General features: G+C 49.9%; 1 protein-coding gene across 1 annotated transcript in view; it reads left to right on the top strand.

The window, feature by feature from the left end:
• Positions 1-3463: 3463 nt before the first annotated feature.
• The window catches only part of paplna (papilin a, proteoglycan-like sulfated glycoprotein), a gene marked incomplete at its 3' end in the record, with an annotated part of 26502 nt that continues 10278 nt past the window's right edge, over positions 3464-19687 (top strand). The window contains exons 1-17 of the mRNA XM_079752083.1: positions 3464-3537; positions 4654-4704; positions 4907-5010; positions 7840-7900; positions 8632-8734; positions 9389-9519; positions 9945-10068; positions 10354-10434; positions 10846-11018; positions 11587-11710; positions 12553-12679; positions 13044-13103; positions 14362-14566; positions 15476-15655; positions 16207-16357; positions 17191-17274; positions 18832-19027. Coding sequence (XP_079608209.1) covers positions 4654-4704; positions 4907-5010; positions 7840-7900; positions 8632-8734; positions 9389-9519; positions 9945-10068; positions 10354-10434; positions 10846-11018; positions 11587-11710; positions 12553-12679; positions 13044-13103; positions 14362-14566; positions 15476-15655; positions 16207-16357; positions 17191-17274; positions 18832-19027 — 1955 coding nt within the window. The 5' untranslated portion in view covers positions 3464-3537. The remainder of the gene's footprint in view (positions 3538-4653; positions 4705-4906; positions 5011-7839; positions 7901-8631; positions 8735-9388; positions 9520-9944; positions 10069-10353; positions 10435-10845; positions 11019-11586; positions 11711-12552; positions 12680-13043; positions 13104-14361; positions 14567-15475; positions 15656-16206; positions 16358-17190; positions 17275-18831; positions 19028-19687) is intronic.

The following is a 19687-nucleotide window of genomic DNA, read 5'->3' as shown; positions in this document are numbered from 1 at the left end:
AGGTAAAGGCTCACATCCCATGTGGTCCAGGGCTTCCCTGAATAGCATGTCCCTGAGAGGATTAGCGTATCTTCAAGGGAGGGGATTACCACTTAGCGATCCGTCTGGACCTCAAACACCAACAGCCGGGCGCAGTCAGAAGCCAGCGCGTTCCGACGGGATACTTCAACTCCCCTCCTCTAACGGATCCTCTCCTCGCTCGGCCACCTGAGAGAACTGGGGGAAAAAAAACGCAGCGATGTCCAAGGAGAAGCTGGAGAGCCTGGTGCAGCGCATGGAGGAGACGCTGTCGGAGATGGAGCAGCTGAAAGCCCACTGCGGGAAGCAGAGCGGGGAGCTCAGCCAGCTGGTGGTGGAGCTCCGGCGAGAGAACCAGGAGCTGATGGAGCGCTACGAGGAGCTGGCCCAGGACATGAAGGAGGCCAAGGAGATCATCGAGCAGCTGCAGGACACCAGGTACGCCTTCGAGGCCAAGGAGCGGCAGGCGCAGAAGCTCCGCCGGCAGCTGTGAAGAAGCTCCTCCAGAGGAACCTCCAGAGGAACCTGGAAGAGGAACCCTGGAGAGGTGAAGGCTGTAGAGAGGCTGGTGTGGGACGGTACAGGAGGAGGGCTCTTGGGTTTCCTGACACTGGATCTAAATGTGTGTGGGGGGGGGGGGGCTATAGAACCGGTTTGTTGGATGGGGGAACTGCATGTGGTGGGACATCCTGTATGGTTGTGGCTGGAACATGTAGGTCTTGTGTTTACCCAGACAGAACATATGTGTACATTTTAGGGATGGGAGGGACCAATGTAAAGCTGAGGGAATTTCAACGTCAACCAGAGTCTTGTGGGTTTGGAGCTCTTGTTAATGCCATGGAGAGAAGTAATGACCAGGAATCAAAGTTGGGTTTCTTGGGGAAAATTTTGGATGCAGACAATGTGGAATTTGTTTGAAAAGGGGGTCATTTTTTTTCTTTCTCCCAAAGTGGGTATGGATGTCGTGTCGAACTCATTACGTTTCTATAATTATCCAAAGCCTGTCTGCTCCCACCTAAAAGACAGTTTTAAAGACCGTTTTTGGATCAAGGGGCAGAACCACGGACGAACATCGGGGGTCCAACTGTCACCCCTCCCCAAAACTGCTTTTCCCAGAATTCTGATATTTATACATGAAAATGTGCACATTTAGAACATACTGTATATTTGAGGACTGCTGACCAAATCAAACCCCTGAGATTAGCATCACAGCCCAGAACGTCGTAAAGTGGATTAGAACCTCAGGAGAAGTCATTCTGAGCTTCGTAGAACTTCAGGAGAACTCATTCTGAGCTACTTAGAACTTCAGGAGAACTGACTCTTAGTTTCTTAAAACTTCAGGAGAACTGATTCTGAGATTCTTAGAACTTTAGGAGAACTGATTCTGAGATTCTTAGAACTTCAGGAGAATTCATTCAGAGCTTCTTAAATGAACAATAAAAGCACCAACATTTGAATCAGAGTATGTAGGTGTGTGGGCTGGCTGTCCCTGGGCGCAACCATGCGTTCAATATGGGAGGTGGAGGTCATGCACTTTTCCTTTGTTTTTATTTGTTTGTTTGCATTTCCTTGACAAAAGCAAATCGATTGAACATAAATAGGAACTAACGAGACAGATCTGTTGACGGTGTTAAAGGAGGGCATTTTTAACATGTTCTACTACTGTATATCCCCACCACCCCAAGAATGTGTGTGGTTACACCCATGTGTTGGATATTATCTTAACCGAACCAGGGCCCAGAAGAAGTGGGTGGTCACCTTTTTGTGGAGCTGAGTCTGTAATAAACAATGGCTGATTATTCTTCTCCACCCAAGTCCTTGCCTTTCTTTGATTTAGTTTTTACACCTCTTCCCGGGGTCAGAAACCAGAAGCAGAAGAAAACGATTACCTGATTTTTTTTTTCTCTGACTCTAACCAAATGAATGATTGTGGTTCATTGACTAAGTTAAAGCTGGCAAGGGGAACCCCGAGTTTCAGGTCTTTGGCTGCGGCCTTCAAAATATTCCGGATTCCCAGTAAACATCTCACGGCCCTCCCTCGGGATGCAGGAAGAAATAAACACCTCTAAGCATCACAACCTCGCCTCTCCCTGGCGTCGAGACTCCAACGGGAATGACAGGTGGGTCTTTGTTGTGAAAATATCAGAATTTCCCAATGCTTAGGGTTTCCTGGATGCTATGAAGCACTATACTTTGGCCACTTCAGGAGCCAATTACTCTCCCAGAAGGTACTTCATAACTAAATTAAATAACGATATTGCGCCATCCAAAAGTTGGCGTTGGGTTTAACCTCTCTTCACTGCAGTCACACCCAAACTACTCTGTCAGTGTCCTCCCCTGCAAATTATGCTCAACAGTCAGTTTTAGTTTGCAATATGGTTTTACTTCACTTATAGGATTTGCTGATCAGCCAACCATACTTACTAAAACATAAGCCTAAGGATGTCATTACGACTAGACACATTTCTCTTGGAGTCTGTCGTCTATATACGGCTATTTCGTTTTTGGGTTGAGCTGGTCTATGGTGCAAGAATCCTGGCTCCGGTTCCGCGTAACACACTGATTATGTATGCATCATGTATGTTTGAGGAACACATCCCACGCAGTCCATGTTTGTCCGAACCTCGGTTGGTACGTGTCGGTCTCTGACTCTGCGGGCGCAAAGTGGGACACACAAACACGCACAAGTACTTTCTGAACGCTTTTGGAACATGAAGGACAAACGCGTCTTTCACATGGCGAGAAGGTTCTGCACTATAAGCCCGAAATAAGTTGTGTGATGTTTATATGTCTGCATGTAATAAATAACGCCCAGCTGTGGGAGACACGCTGTCGTTTCTTAGGCCTGAATATGAAAATAACTGGGCGGTGATTTGATTGCGCCAAGAGTGGTTTGCCTCAATTTCATAGCAGGCCTACTGTCACTTTCACTCCTTCCTCGTGTCATATCGGCATACAATTAGCTGTACTTTCCATTTTTACCATCAATATCCTACCTTTAACTAACACCAAGATTTCAGTTGCGATAACTGGATAAACACGGTCTGGGGTATTTGCGGATATCCCCGTACCCGCATTCCCGGAGCATAGCGACATAATGAGGACGTTGGTTAGCACTAAAGTGGCCGTAAACTTCCCTAAGAACCACCTATAGTGCGCAACAACAAGCGCACACGCTGATTTACCGTTATTTTTAATTCTCCTTAAATTACAGTGCGTGAAAAGGCTGCGGAGCCTCTTGAGTTACGGGGGCCCGTAATTGCCCTTTACGCGCAGTGATTACAGGAGCCGTGAGTGCGCCGCCACTGCAGCAGTAGCACACATTGATCCGCGAGTTGTTCCTCCTCCTGTGCGCTTCCTGTCGAGCCCCCAGCGGAGACAGCGGGGACCAGCCTGCCTCCCGTCCTATATCAGGACCACCTCCACACAGTGTGGGCCACACCGGGTTCCTCTGAGTCCGCCCCGAGGAGCTTTACCAGGCGTTTAGCAGTCCCGTGGATCGCGATCATCACTTACAAAGTAAGTTCTCTTCTTAAACCAGGCTCGGGTAAGGTTGTTGTTTTCACCGTTTTATTCAAACAGTCAGACAGTGTTTAGCGGGGGAACCTCTTATTGCAAGAGTGCCTTCATTCTGTACAGCCAAGAAATAGTTGATGAGGAGATAATAACATGAGTGTGTCTGGTAAACGGTGGTGGTTCATTTAAACCCAGTCAGCGTGACACTGATTACGCACGTTATTAAACTTTGGGATTTGATTCGACTTCGGCATGTTTGTGTTTCAACAAGGCATGTTTATGAATGATAGGAGTACCAATCCTTCAAGTGACACGTTTAAAGACTACATAATAATTTAGTCTTTCTAAAGATGTGATCGAGAAACGGGGCGGACGCTCTCTTGGACTATCGAGACTTTATTGAAATAGTATTGATTAGGGTGGCTTGAGAAATGACTTCCTCACAGTAAACCCTCGTTACCCTTTGTGAACTTTCAACAGGCTCTTTAATAACATGAATCAATTCATCACAGTTAAATCGCTTATGCTTATATTATTGTTATACATTAGGTACAAACTGTATTTTGGTAATGCATATACAAAATGCATCACACAATATACGTATACCCAACAATACACATGAGCCAGCTCTGGGGTCATCTGACAGGAAATGCGGACCTGGGTAAACAAACCAAGTGGATCCAAGCTGGTTCCCATTACAGCTCAGTATGAACACAGTATACACCCATAGGCGAGGCAGCGTCGGGTTGTGTGAGGATGGGTCTCGCCCCCAGGTCTGAGGCCCCAGAGATACTCTCCACAGGGGGCCAAACCCTCACGCGTGACATCGTGGTTCGGGTCGGTTGAGCAGTCGGGAGGAGAAAGCACTCACTTTACGTATCACAGAGATAAAGAGACAATCTGAGTTAAAGGCCAACGCTGATGGCCAGAGCAGAAAGTGGTCCTTGCCTGTTTTTAGTCCAGTCCACTAGGCCTACCCTCAAACGTGCCTAAAAGCAGGCATGTGGTGGCCTGTTTGTAGTATAGTCCACTAGGTTCTACGAGTCCTGCTCCCACCTCAGACGCAGCAGGTGTGTTCGTCTAACAGGAGGCCTAACTCACCTGTGTGCTTCCTCCCAGATGCTGGTGTCCCTGGCCATCCTCCCGCTGCTCCTGGTTCCAGCACTAATGGTAACTAAAGACCCTCAACTACAGCTGAATACGGCCGGGTTTGATCCCCGATGCCCACAGTCTACCTGTAGTCCCCCCCCCCCGACCCCTGAACCCTGACCCCTGCTTGCTCCTTAACCCCTTCCTGTGTCTCGTCCTCACTGAGCGCTGCTTTAGTAGTCAGTGGTCCCTAACGGGCTCTGGACCGGCCGTCTGTCCGCAGGTGCCCACCGGAGACAACTGGGAGCCCTGGGGGCCGTACGGAGAATGCAGTCGCACCTGTGGAAGCGGCGTTACCATGAGAACCAGACGCTGCATCACCCAGAGGTACCACGCTAGTGCAGCGCACGGATCTGGATGTAGAGCGTGTAAACAGGCAGTTCCCATAGAAGCGGTTTGATTGAGCGCACAGAAACGCACGCACGCACGCACACACAGAAACAGACACACACAACCTCACTCAGTCACTCACTCAGTCACTCAGTCACTCAGTCACTCACTCACTCACTCACTCACTCACTCACTCACTCACACATACACTATCCATCCCTTTCTCTGCCCCTCTCCGTCTCTTTGGTGTATAAGGTTTCATATAAATGATTCTTGATTCTTACTAAGCGATTATATGCCAGTTGATTCGACACCCAAAGGTGGACCATTTCTGTGCCTTTTTAAAAGGACGTGATGTTGTGTTCTTTCTGAGAGAGAGGGAGAGAGAAAGATCTCGACGTACTCAGGCAGAGAGGGAACAGGGCGTGGTCCCGGTCCGACGGGGGCCAGCCCTTTGTCAGAGGTTGGCCGGCAGGTACGTGTAAAGACTGGTGAGCTGATCCTGCCTTTGTGTCTGGGTCCAGTTGGGACAGGTTCAGGCTGTTTCTGCTCCTCCAGGGCCTCTGTGCTGTCATTCTTCTGACAAGGTTGTTATTCTTTAATAGAGCAAGCAGGAGGTGAACCCTTATAGTCATCAAGCTTGATCTATTTATGTCCATGTTCCACCACACCCCGGACGGACGTCTCTTCCCCAGTAAGATTCCCCTCTAGCCCAAACTAGGGGCTCTTCCAGACACTTCCTCTGAAGCCTCGGGCTTTATTCATCTCCCCCCCACCCACATATTCCAGACGATGCACTTGTACTGTTTATATTCCAGCTAGAGATAAGACAGTGGTTTATTTATCCAGGATGACAGGAGATTCTGGGTCCACAGCAGCAAGCACAGGAGAGTATTAAAATGTAAAGAGAAACGGTAAAACTACCCGAAATTATAAAGAAAATACATCAAATACACGATAAGGGAAGACGCAAACATTAACGTTATTATAAGCGACCCGGGTTTGATTCCAGCCGTCGGTCATTGGCGGCCTGCCCTCCCCTGTCTCTCTCCCATACCTTCCTGTCTTACTCTCATTGTATCTCTCATGAATAAAGCATTCAAATGCTCGAATGAATCTCTAAAGACTGACGCGGTCATAGCTAGGGCCGTCAGTTTGCTTCCCCGACCGGGCGGACGGTGTTATCTCCCCCACGGCCGCAGCCAGACAAGGTGTTTACCCTGTGAATACCTGAGACCTGAGAGAACGCTCCACTCGTGTGCTCGTGTCAGGAGCCTGAGGGAAGGGAACCTTGACGTTAGCAGTCTGAGCGACGAAAGGCCCACGAGCAGAGCATTAGTGAATCCATATATCCGCTCCAACATGTCAGGTGCCCGCGGTGGCCTGAGGCGAGAGGGCATGATTTAGTGGGTTTTAAAGGGAGTCGTTTCCTTAAGGTATACACAGATGTCTATATTCACAAGGTGTCTCTGCTTGCATCCACGGTGCAAGCCTTCAAAGTTGAGTTCAGGTCAATTCAAAGTCTGTGGTCCAACTAAAAGAGAATTTATGTTTTGTAACCCAAATGGCCGACCAGTCAGAAACAAACTGTAAATGATATTTAAATAACCCTGAAACCGCCCTCAGTCCTGTGTCTAGAACTAGCCCTGTTCTGGAGGGTTCTAGTAGGTTCTCCAGTGTACGGACCCGCCCTCGGAGTGTGAGCCAGTGAGTCAATCAGAGTGTCGGTCTAGACGTGCGTCTCCATGGAGACCAGGTTGATAGTCACAGCCTGACTAAGAGTATGATGGGTACTTTGGCGGAGGACGGACGTACGGACCATGTTTTGTCTTGTTGGACTGATTTCTCAGAACTCCCAGGAGGCTTTTCTCCTGTACTCTGAGTCACAGTGTGGATGGGCTTTATCAGAAACCCGGTCCCGATCCCGTATCATTACCGCGGATTAAAGGGGTGGAGGCATTCTGCCGTGTGCTTAAAGGTGACATATTATACCACCCGGTGTGAGTGTGATCAGCCATTACAAGCCGTTTTGGAAATCGGCTTCTTCTGACATCACAAGTGGGCGTGTCCAACTAGATGTGTGCTGCATAGATCCGTCTACCAGCCTACCCAGTGGACTGTAGCAAACGTTGCTCATCTATCCGTCATACATCTAGGTGGACTGACACTCACACCTGTGGTATAATATGTCCCCTTTAAGCGTGCCACTACGTCTCGCATCAGAACCGTGGTTCTTTCCTTGAATTCTAAAACAGAAGGCCTTTACGTCCTGAGGGTTTCCCTCCTGCCGACATTTGATGTGTCTCTTTGTTGACACGCCTGGAGGAATAGTTCTGTCGGCCGGTCTACCTGCCTACCTGTCTTTCTGTCTGTCTTTTGGATTCAAGCCTCTGGGGCAATGCAAAGGCTGTTCTTACTGTATATGCATTCCTGTGTGTGTGTGTGTGAGTGTGTGAGTGTGTGTGTGTGTGTGTGTGTGTGTGTGTGTGTGTGTGTGTGTGTGTGCGTGTGTGTGGGGGGGGGGGGTGTAATGAAAGAGTTATGAGTGGTACTTATAACTTGTAGCTCCTCTCACATGATGTCAACGACACACCTTGTTCTATATCCATAAACAAATCACTCCAAAATGTTTGATACTGTGATATGTATTCCTGTATTCTGTTACTGCTGAGTTCTGCTCTGTTCAGGAAGATGATCTGTTACTTCACAGTCACTTTTGAGGAGCTTCTCTGTTTTAGTACTCCGATGTTGGACTGCTCACGTTCCTCCCCTTTGTTTTAGACCCAGGACCTCTTGCTCATCCTGCTTCTGATTCTCTCTGTTCAGGACGGACGGCGGCCACAACTGCGTGGGTCCAGACAAGTCGTACAGCTCCTGCAACGTCCAGGTGAACCCATGGACTCACCTGTCCCCCTGTGTTACTGTCATTCCCCGTTTACCATCTGCCTCTGTCTCCTTATCCCTTTCACCGTAGAAAACGTTTCCCCTTTCTTGCCCCGTCAAGTGTGGGAGCGTTTAACGTTTTGTTACTGATTGGTCTAGCCTGCACATTAAAGGTCCCATATTGCACCACCAGGTGTGAGTGTGATTAGCCGTTACAAGCTGTTTTGAAAATCTGCCTCTTCTGACATCACAAGTGGGCGTGTCCCCCTAGATGTGTGCTGGATAGATCAGTCTACCAGCCTACCCAGTGGACTGTAGCAAACGTTGCTCATCTATCCGTCATACATCTAGGTGGACAGGCCAACTTGTGATGTCAGAAGAGGCAGATTTTCAAAACATCTTGTAACGGCTCATCACAATCACACCTGGTGGTATAATGTGGGACCTTTAAGTGTCGGGCCTATTCTTGTTTTTACACCATGAAAGCAGTCCTCAGTAATAAATGATCAAATAATGTCATCGACTTCCCGTAGAGTCACTGACTTAGGGAGTTGGCAATTAACTTTCTTGTTTGCGTCATAGCAACTTCGTGCAACTTCTTGAACCCTTTTGCACTAGTCATTTGAAAAAAAGTGTTGGGTTGCTTCATTTAGCTTTCATCTCCCTTTGACGTAGACGGCAGGGATGTGTTTTAACCTCTGACCTCTCCCTCTGCTCTCCTTTCGGTCGGAGCAGGACTGTCCGGAAGGTTCCAGGGACTTCCGTGAGGAGCAGTGTTCTCAATTCGACGGGACCGACTTCCAGGGCAAACGCTACAAGTGGCTCCCCTACTACGGTGGTTGGTCCTCCAAACACACACAAATGATTCACACCGACCAACACGTCCTCGGGCTCCACTTCACCACCCTCAGATCGATGTCCCCTCCTAGAGAATACGCTCTTTTGTTTACTACGTACAATATCAAAGTCATCAACATGTTACGTACATATATTGTATGCACATATATTTGCTATACGACTAGCTATGCCAAATACTATCTATATTTTTATTTTTTACACTTAGGGCATTTAGCAGACGCTTTTATCCAAAGCGACTTGCAGTAATCTCATCTCACATTTTTCAGAAGAAAGAGAAACAACGATATATCGCTGTCGGTGCAGTAAGGATGTTCATAGCACCAAGTGCCAGGCCCTAACAATTGTTATGTTAACCCATTCCCCGTATACAACAAAGATAGCTAGGATAAGATGCCACACAATAATACTACTGCTACTAAGTACTATTTTTAAGTGCAAGGACTTGAGTCCTGAGTCTTTTGCTGACTACATACGAATTCAGTGTCATCAAATGAGCTAAAGAGCAGAAGCTGGTTGGCTGAGCTAGAGGGTTAGCATCACCATGATGCAGCTAGCATGGAACTTGAACCCGGATCTCCTGTCTGTGTGGGTCGAGTCTCCTGACCCCCGACCCTTGCTCCCTGCCCCTCCGCAGCGGAGAACCCGTGCGAGCTGAACTGCATGCCGCGCGGGGAGAACTTCTTCTACCGCCACCGCAGCTCCGTGGCCGACGGTACGCCGTGCCACCCTGGCCGCCGCGACGTCTGCGTGGGCGGAGTCTGCAAGGTAACAGGCAGTCAGCGCCGGTTAGGACCGGTCACCGCCGGTTATGACCGGTCATAACCGGTTAGGTTGGCTGTTCATGTGATATTTTACAGACTTATTCTTATTCTTTAATTCAAACCCTGATTGACCCTTTTAACAACAAGAAACATATTTTCTCCCTCCTGTGTGTTTGTGGGCTTGGACGGGTTTGTCTGTGTGCGTGTGTCTGTGTGCGTGTGTCTGTTCGTCTGTGTGTCTGTGTGTGTGTGTGTGTGTGTGTGTGTGCCTCTGCTTGTGTGTATGTGTGTGTGCGTGTGCCTCTGCTTGTGTGTACGCGTGTGTCTGTGTGCCTCTTCTTGTGTGTGTGTGCGTGTGCCTCTGCTTGTGTGTTTGTGTGTGTCTGTGTGCCTCTGCTTGTGTGTGTGCGTGGGCCTCTGCTTGCACAGCGTCTGGGCTGTGACAACCTCCTGGAGTCCACCCAGCAGGAGGATGCGTGTCTTCAGTGCGGAGGGAGCGGCCAGTCCTGCCGCCGCGTCCAGAACACCTTCTCTGTCCAGAGCCTGCCCAACGGTACGGCTAGCATTAGCATTAGCATTAACCATGGTGTTAGCCTTATAATAAGCCTGAGCGTTAGTTTTAGCATAAGCATTAGCATTAGCATTAACCCTAGTGTTAGCCTTATAATTAGCCTTAGCATTAACCCTAGTGTTAGCCTTATAATTAGCCTTAGCGTTAGTTTTGGCATAAGCATTAGCATTAGCCTCAGCGTTAGCCTAACTGCATCAGGACAGATCTTTATGAATAATCAGTCTTTATAGGACAGATCTTTATGAATGAACGGTCTTTTTCCCGCAGGTTACAACCAGATGTTCATCATCCCTGTAGGCGCGACCAGCATCCGCATCACAGAGACCACGCCCACTCGCAACTACTTCGGTGAGCCGCAGCAAAGACTGGGACCTGTAGTTGTCTCTGTTGGGATTTGAATAGTTCCCTAAACACCTTTTTAATCTGTTAAGAGCTGTCTCTGTTGTTTTCAAATGGGCGATGGAAATACATTTATTTGCGTCGTACTAGCAAACCGTTTAGCTCATTTAGATATCCTTTCTTCTGGAATAGTCAAAGAGTTTTTTTCAGGTTAAATTAGGTTAAATGAGGTTAAATGATACAAGAACACACAAATCTCCATCTGAAATAATTGTATAAAGTGATCGATATCATTCGCTCGTCTCCTAGCGTATTTTAGGTTGCGTGGTTAAGGGTTTAGCGGTTGGGCCTTGGTTCCTCTGTTCCTCATCGTTCTTCTGCTCCTCTGCTCCTCCGCTCCTCGGTTCCTCCTCGGCTCAGCCATCAAGAACCTGCGGGGGGAGTACTACCTGAACGGCCACTGGGTCATCGAGTTCTCCCGCTCCAGCCCCGTGGCCGGCACCGTGCTGTACTACCAGCGCGGGCCAGAGGGGGGCAACACGCCCGAGACCATCATCGGCCGCGGCCCCACCACCGAGCCCCTCGTCATCGAGGTGAGGAACCAGGACCTCAGATCCTCAGAACCTCAGAAAGAACACAGCAATGGTTCTGACAATGGACGCAATCCTTATCTTTGAGTCATTTCCTTGATAGACCATCACTTCTTCTAACAGTCACTCACAGATAATTTCTTACTTTTTCTTCTTTTTCTTCTTTATGATTTATTTCTGTCTTCATTCTAGTTAGTCTCCATCTGTGGTCACCCCAGATGGAGACATGAAACGGAAAACATTTGAGAGTTGGACAGTATTTGCCATTCATCGGTGGTGGTCCGGGGAGGCAGTAGCCCAGGAGGTAGAGCGGGTTGACTGGTAACCGCAAGGTTGCTAGTTCGATCCCCTGCTCTTCCTAGCTGAGTGTTGAGGTGTCCCTGAGCAAGACACCTCACCCTAACTTCTCCCTACGAGCTGGCTGTCGCCTTGAATTGTCGATGCCGCCGTTGGCGTGTGAATGGGTGAATGTTATGGAGTATTGTAAAGCGCTTTGAGTGCTTTATTAATGCAGTCCATTTGCCATGGTCCAATGAACGGATGGATTAACGGGCGGTTCTGTCCGTTTCAGATGATCAGCCAGGAGCCAAACCAGGGGGTCGATTTTGAGTACTACCTTCCCAACGGACGCTCCCGGCAGGGGTACTTCTGGAGCTACGGCTCCTGGGCGGCCTGCAGCAAGGAGTGTGGATCAGGTGAGAGGCCTCACCACCTGGTCGTTATGTCTGACGACTACGGTATCGATCGCTGACCACTGGGTCATTTTTACAGCGTCTTGGAGGCCGATATTGGGTTGAGCTCACACCAGTAATAATAGTTGATTGAATTTATGTAGCGGTTTCCGGACACTCAAAGACGCTTTACAGTAAAGGGGGGGACCTAACCACTGCCAATGTGTAGCACCCACTTGGGGGATGCACGGCAGCCAATCAGCGCCAGAATGCTCACCACACACCAGCTTGAGGTGGAGAGTGAGGGAATTAATGAATAAGCCAATCGTACAGGGGGATGATTAGGTTAGGGTTAGGTTGGGCAGTTTTAGCCAGGACGCCGGGGAATCTCCTACTCTTTGCGATAAGTGCCCTGGGATCTTTTATGACCTCAGTGAGTCAGCCAGTGTGTGTGTGTGTGTGCGTCTACGTGTGCCTGTGTGTGTGTGTGTGTGTGTGTGTGTGTGTGTGTGTGTGTGTGTGTGTGTGTGCGCGTGTTCCTCTGCTTGTGCGTGTGCATGTGGCTCTGCTTGTGTGTGTGTGTGCCTGTGCGTTTGTGTGTGTGTGTGTGTGTGCATGCCTGTGCGTTTGTGTGTGTGTCCCATGAAAGGATCGGTGATTCTGTCAGGTTAGCTGATCAGCACGCACACAGGCACACACAGGCACACACACACACACACACACACACACACAGGCACACACACACACACACACACACACTGGTGTGAGCTCACACCAGTGTGTGAGCTCACACAGTGGTTTCCAATCTAGAATTTGTCTTTTTGCTGTATTCTGTTCCTGATGAGTTTTCTGATGGACTGTTTCAGGCTTCCAGTCCCGTCTGGTGTTCTGTGCCGTCGATAACGAGGTGTTCCCCGACTACCTGTGTGCCTCTCTGCCCCGACCCTCGAGCAATCGCACCTGCAACGCCCAGGCCTGCCCCCTGACACACAGGTACACCAGGACAGACCAGGGACGATTCAAGTCATCACGTTGCCCTGATGACTGTGTACTGACGATATATATGATGTATGTTTAATATGATGCTTTTGAGTATGGATTATTCCCAATAGTATTGCTTAATGATTGGTTTAATAAAGAATAAGGCCTTGGATTTATTAGATCGAAGGCCGTATTCTTGAACGTATTCACATTTTAGGGTAAAGACACTATTATTTAATGTAGTTGTAGTTTTATGTAGGCTGTTTTATAGTCCAAGACGCTAATGTTTAAGGCTAATGATGAGTGGCTCTGCTAAGACGTGGTGGTGGGGCTGATGGTTGTTGAAGCAGCTTGTTGCGCTGGTGTGTCTCATAAGGATGGCGTTCCTGTACGCCCCACTGTTGTGGAGCCCCACAGAGAGGCCCAGGCCCTACAGGTAACCTCCTACAGGTCACCTCCAGGCCGGACTAGCTGGACCTGTTCCCCAGCTCAAACATGGAGGGGAGAGGACAACGATTATAACAAATCACATTTTTAAAACTAAAATGTGTATCAATCATCCATTTTGTTATCCTTACTCCCTAAAATCGTTTTTAGGGAGTTACTTGACAAATACCCGGCCGCTGGAATTTGACAGATTCTTTTAGTTTTCTAATTTGACCGCGGCCTCTGTTTCCTCAGAAGTGTTTGAGCTTTCCCTAGTGTTAGCTCCTGTGTTTCCTTAATAGTGTCTGTAGCTATTAGAACCAGTGTTTAGCGTAAGCGTCTGTGTTCAGTATTAGCACCAGTGTTTAGCATTAGCCTCTGTGTTCAGTATTAGCACCAGTGTTTAACGTTAGCCTGTGTTCAGTATTAGCACCAGTGTTTAGCATTAGCCTCTGTGTTCAGTATTAGTACCAGTGTTTAACGTTAGCCTGTGTTCAGTATTAGCACCAGTGGTTAGCGTCTGTGTTCAGTATTAGCACAAGTGGTTAGCTTCAGCCTCTTTGTTCAGTATTAGCGCTACGTTTAGCGTTAGCACTGGCTGTTCTCCCACGGCATCAGGAGGCAGTGACAAAACCGATAACGAGCTACACTCTGCCTCTCAGTGGGAAGGGGGGGGGTCACATCAAAGAGCTTTACTTCATGTGACCTTTGACCCCTAGAGCTCCCTGATTGCTGTACAAAACAGTTTAGCGGGTCCAGCTCCCCGTCACCGTCAATTAGTGTGGCTTTTGTGTCGGTTGGTGTTTACCGCTCATTTGAGCACTTCCTGGGTCAAAGGGCATAGTGTTTAGGGGCGTGGGGGGGGTGGTAGTATTCAGCTGGGTCTAACGCTGACTCTCGAAGCCCATCCACCACGAGGGGACTTTGAGTGAAGTACATCAGAGGCAGGATGGTGTGGATAGAGGGTGTTTGACTCTCAGCCCCAAGGTTCTGGGTTCGAGTCCCAATATCCTGATAGAGCCCTTGAGCAAGAGGCAACCCTAACCCCGACCTGCTCCATCATGGTGCCTCGAAGGCATTGAGTTCCTAAATGACTACACAGTAAATAGATGTGGACCAGTAGTGTGTTGTAACTAACGGTGAGTGACAACAACGTTTTCACGTTCTAACATTCTCCCGTCCCATTCGCTCTTAACCTGTCATAATCCTGTCTGAAATGGAAGTCCATATTTGGGCGATTCTGACCCCCGCCTCGTTCCCCCCTTTAGCTGGACGACGGGGGAGTGGAACACGTGTTCGGTCACCTGCGGAGGGGGCTCCCAGCTGCGCAGCGTCCAGTGCGTGTCCCACGATGCATCTGGGCCCCGCGTGGTGGAGGACGCCGTCTGCGCGGCCTTCTCCGAGGCCCCGCCCACTCTGCAGACCTGCAACATGCAGAGGTGTGCCGAGTACAGAGTCAGCAGCTGGAGCCAGGTAGGGGAGGAGGAGGAGGAGGAGAGTGGTGATGATGAGGAGGGGAGGGGGAGGATGAGGATGAAGGCGGTAGTTTGGTTGATGATGATGATGGTCGTGATGATGATGAGGGGAGTCGTGGAGAGGATGATGATGAAGGCGGTAGTTGGGTTGATGATGATGATGATGATGATGATGGTGGGGATGATGATGAGGTGACTGGTGATGATGATGATGAGGATGAAGGTGGTTGTGGTGATGATGAAGGTGGGGAGGGGTGATGATGATGACGGGGAGGGGTGATGATGATGAGGAAGCTGGTGGTGGCGGTGGTGATGATGATGATGATGAAGGTGATAGTAGTGAAGATAGTGATGATGACGATGCTGATAGTGGTAGTGACGCTGATGATGAGGGGAGTCCTGATGATGATGAAGGTGGTAGTGGTGGTGATGATGATGATGATGATGAAGGTGGTAGTGGTGATGATGATGATGATGAAGGTGGTAGTGATGATGATGATGATGATGAAGGTGGTAGTGGTGATGATGATGATGATGATGATGAAGGTGGTAGTGGTGATGATGATGATGATGATGATGAAGGTGGTAGTGCTGGAGATGATGATGATGATGATGATGATGAAGGTGGTAGTGGTGATGATGATGACGGTGGTAGTGGTAGTGGTGATGAAGGTGGTAGTGATGATGAAGGTGTTAGTGGTGATGATGATGATGATGGTGATGAAGGTGGTAGTGATGATGATGTTGAAGGTTGTAGTGGTGATGATGATGATGGTGAGGAGGAGGGGAGGGGTGAGGATGATGACGATGAAGGCTGTAGTGGTGAACAAAATGATGATGAGGAGGGGAGGGGTGATGATGATGATGATGGTGAGTGTTGACGGTCTCTCCCCTGGTCCTCCTCCAGTGCTCGGTGTCCTGCGGGGACGGGGACCAGACCCGGGAGGTGACCTGCTCGGGGTCCGGGGGGATGAGGCTGGAGGAGGCGGCCTGCAGCGCCTTGCCCCGCCCCCTCGCCACCCAGGCCTGCCAGATGGCGCCCTGCCCACGCCGCGCGATTGGCTGGCACGTTGGAGACTGGGGACTGGTGGGTTTACCACACACACACACACACACACACACACACACACACACACACACACACACACACACACACACACACACAGAGACACCCGTACCTGAAAACACACACACACACACACACACACACACACACACACACACACACACACACACACAGATATACACCCGAACCTGCAAACACACACAGACAAGCAGACCTACACATAAACACACGCACACACACACACAGAACTACACACACACACACATGCAGACCTAAAACCCACACACACACACACCTGCATACACACACATACACACAGACCTGCACACACACACACACACACACACACCTGCATAAAGACACACGTACCTACACACATACACACACACACACAGACAGACCTGCATACACACACACAGTCCTGCACACACACATCCAGACCCAAACTAGCTCTCCCCTCCTCATCTCTGACGGGGGATGTATCCACAGTATTTTGAAGCAGGACCCACGCTGCTCCTCACTCCACCTGAGTTTGACCCCGCTCACCCCTCTGTCCTCTCCCGGGTCCTCAGTGCTCCCGGAGCTGCGGCGGGGGTCTGAGGGACCGCCGGGTGATGTGCGCCGACGCCGACCGGAACCTGTACCCCCAGGAGCGGTGCTCCGCCCAGCCCCAACCCGCCGCCGCCGAGAGCTGCAACAGCCAGGCCTGCCGCCGGCCGCAGCGTGAGTCTGACCGCCTGCAGACCGCCGCCTGGTTCTGATCCAGAGAACCTGTCAATCAGACCGCCTGGTTCTGCTCTGGAGAACCAGTCAATCAGACGGCCTGGTTCTGCCCTGGAGAACCACGGCCAATCAGACTGCCTGGTTCTGCCATGGAGAACCAGTCAATCAGACGGCCTGGTTCTGATCTGGAGAACCACGGCCAATCAGACTGCCTGGTTCTGATCTGGAGAACCACATTCAAAGTGAAAGTGAAAGCAAAGTGAAACTAAAGGATGGTTTATTGTGGTTTGGCGGCGACTGCTTGAGGGTTTTTGAGTTTGAATGAAACTGAATGTGAAACGGAATGACTGATTATGGGGTTTTCCATGTTCATGACACAACTTCAAAAGTTTGGAAGAAGACATTTTACCATACTTACTTGCGATAGGCAATCACATATTCAGAACACAGAATAGGGATAATATACAAAGGAAAAGCTATCAAATATTGTGCAGATAAGACGTGAATGACGTGGTGTTTTGTGTTTTGTGACCCTGTATCTTCAGTGGTTAACTTGGTGTTTTGTGACCCTGTATCTTCAGTGGTTAACTTGGTGTTTTGTGACCCTGTATCTTCAGTTGTTAGTTTGGTGTTTTGTGACCCTGTACTTTCAGGGGTTAACTTGGTGTTTTGTGACCCTGTATCTTCAGTGGTTTACTTGGTGTTTTGTGACCCTGTATCTTCAGTAGTTAACTTGGTGTTTTGTGACCCTGTATCTTTAGTTGTTAACTTTGTGTTTTGTGACCCTGTTTCTTCAGTGGTTAACTTGGTGTTTTGTGACCCTGTATCTTCAGTGGTTCCCAGCGTTCAGGACCCCACAGGACATGACAACACACAGACCGGATTCACCCCCTACGTTCCAGAGGTGCCCACCACAGGTTAGAATCCCTCTTGACTCTCCTCCCTCGAACTTAACCCAGACCTTAGCCTCACCCAACCCTTACCTAAACCTAACCATCAGGACAGTTTAGTCTTGGTTTAGGCATCTAAATCCAAGACAGAAGGTGGTGCGTTCGATCCCTGTTGTTGACAGCCTACCGGTCGTCATCCTTGAGCAGGATGCCCTAATCCCCTCTACCAAGTATCTGAATTCACTTTAGGACACTTTGGATTAAAATGTATTACAAATAATAATAGTACATTATCTCTAAGTTAATACCTAAAACTTGAACATCTCTCATCTAATCTCTCCATCATGATTGATTTGGTTCCCCTTGGAACACAGAAGCCCCTGATTCTAGAACCCTCCCATGGAACCCTCTGTTCCCAGGAGAACCGACGACAGAAGCAATGCCTAATATGTTTTACTTTTCATCCATCCTGTGCCTAGCTTAACATCTTGCCAAAGGGCTACAGCTGAAAATTAGCCTGCTGGCTAACACTGCCACATTTACAGAAATGTAGATTAATGTGCACTGTCCTTAAAATAAATAAATGAAATGCATTCGCGTGTCCCCAGTGCACCAGTTCAAAAAAGTGTCCCAGTCGTGACTGACATCCAAACCCTCCCAACCCCCCCCCTTATTATTCAGAGCCTCTGGACATCCCAGCTCTGCGTCAGCCTGATCTAAATATCTGCTGTTCACTCGAGTGTGCTAGCGAGTGCGCCGATGATCTGGGCTGTGCTGCATGGGCCTGCTGCTGACGTACTCTGCCCGGTACCCCAACCCCACCCCCGCCTCACCCCGCCTCCCCTCCTCCCTACCCCTCACCCCCGGTACAGTACAGGCGGCCCAACGCACCCCGGAATGCTATTGAAAAGGAATTCTTGGGTTTGTTCAGATGTGGATCCCCTACCTGCTCTGCGTTTGTGTACAAATAGAAACAGATAGGAGAGAGTTGGGAGGTGTTTTCACATCGTCTGCAAACACCGTGAGCATGCTAATAGCGTCACACACTGGGAATCACACCCCCAACACGACCCTGGCAGGGTTAAAGCCAGCTCTACCTCTTGTAAAATGGTAGATGGTAAACGGAGTGCGTTTACAAAGCGCCTTTCTAACCAGTGGCCACTCAAAGTGCTTTACAACATTCATCCATTCATGCACACATTCACACACCGACGGCGGTGTCAACCATGCAAGGCGACAGCCATCTTGTCGGGAGCAGTAAGGGTGAGGTCCCTTGCTCAGGGACACCTCGACACTCGGAGGAGCCTAGCAAAGGGATCGAACTAGCAACCTTCCGGTTACCAGTAAAGCAGCTCATCAGTTAGATAAAGGTTCTGATGAACTCTGCGCTGGAGTTCACCTCCGCCTGGGGTCATCCGCACGCTGCAAGCATCCCACTCACAGCGGGGGGGGACTCCCCTACTGAGCATTGAACCGGCGACCCCATGACCCTGAGACCCCAACGACCCCACAAAAGAGGGAGGAAGGAGACCCGAATGCTAATCAACGACTGACACGTGAACCTCCCCCTCCGTCTCTCCGCAGTCCACGGCTCGGTGACCGGCACCGTGCACGACCCCCACAGCTCCGCCCCCGCCATCCACTGCAGCCAATCACAGTACGGCTGCTGCCCTGACGGGCGCGTGGCGGCCGGCGGGCCCAGCGGCCTCGGCTGTCCTGGGGTGCAGGAGCTTCCGGTGGCCCCTCCCCCCGACACCCAGCAATATTGCACCGGCACCAGGTAGCTAGCCGCTAACTTAGCCCAGCGCCACATAAGCTAGCCGCTAACTCAGCCCAGTTTTACATTAGGTAGCTGCTAACTCAGCCCAGCGCTACCGTAGATAACCGCTAACTCAGCCCGGCTTTACGCTAGGTAGCTGCTAACTCAGCCCAGCGCTACCGTAGATAACCACTAACTAAGCACGGCTTTACGGTAGGTAGCCGCTAACTTAGCCCAGAGCTATGTTAGCTAACCGCTAACTTAGCCCAGTGCTACGTTAGCTAACCGTTAACTCAGCCCAGCGCTAACTAAGCTAACCGCTAACTCAGGCCAGGGCTGCTAGCTGAGAAAGCCCAGGACCAACCGGTATTTACAGTGCGGCCGCGCTGGGTGGCGTGTGAGGCGTCTAAATTACGGGCCTGGTTTGGGCTTGGCCTCCGGGGATATGGGACATGGGTTTATAACGGCCCAGCGGGTTCTCTGTAGCCAGAGCGGTTTACGTTCCCTCGACACTTTGGGACTATCTTTAGCCTGTCCTGCGGCCGTGGGTCTGATCAGTCTGTCCTGCAGCTACCAGCCTGCTGATGGGTACAAACTGTCCTGTTCCCTCTGTCCTGTTCCCTCTGTCCTGTTCCCTCTGTCCTGTTCCCTCTGTCCTGTTTCCTCTGTCCTGTTCCCTCT

This window comes from Pollachius pollachius (genome assembly GCF_949987615.1).
Source record: "Pollachius pollachius genome assembly, chromosome: 15".
NCBI lineage: Eukaryota > Metazoa > Chordata > Actinopteri > Gadiformes > Gadidae > Pollachius > Pollachius pollachius.
This window is presented reverse-complemented; position numbering and strand designations above follow the sequence as displayed.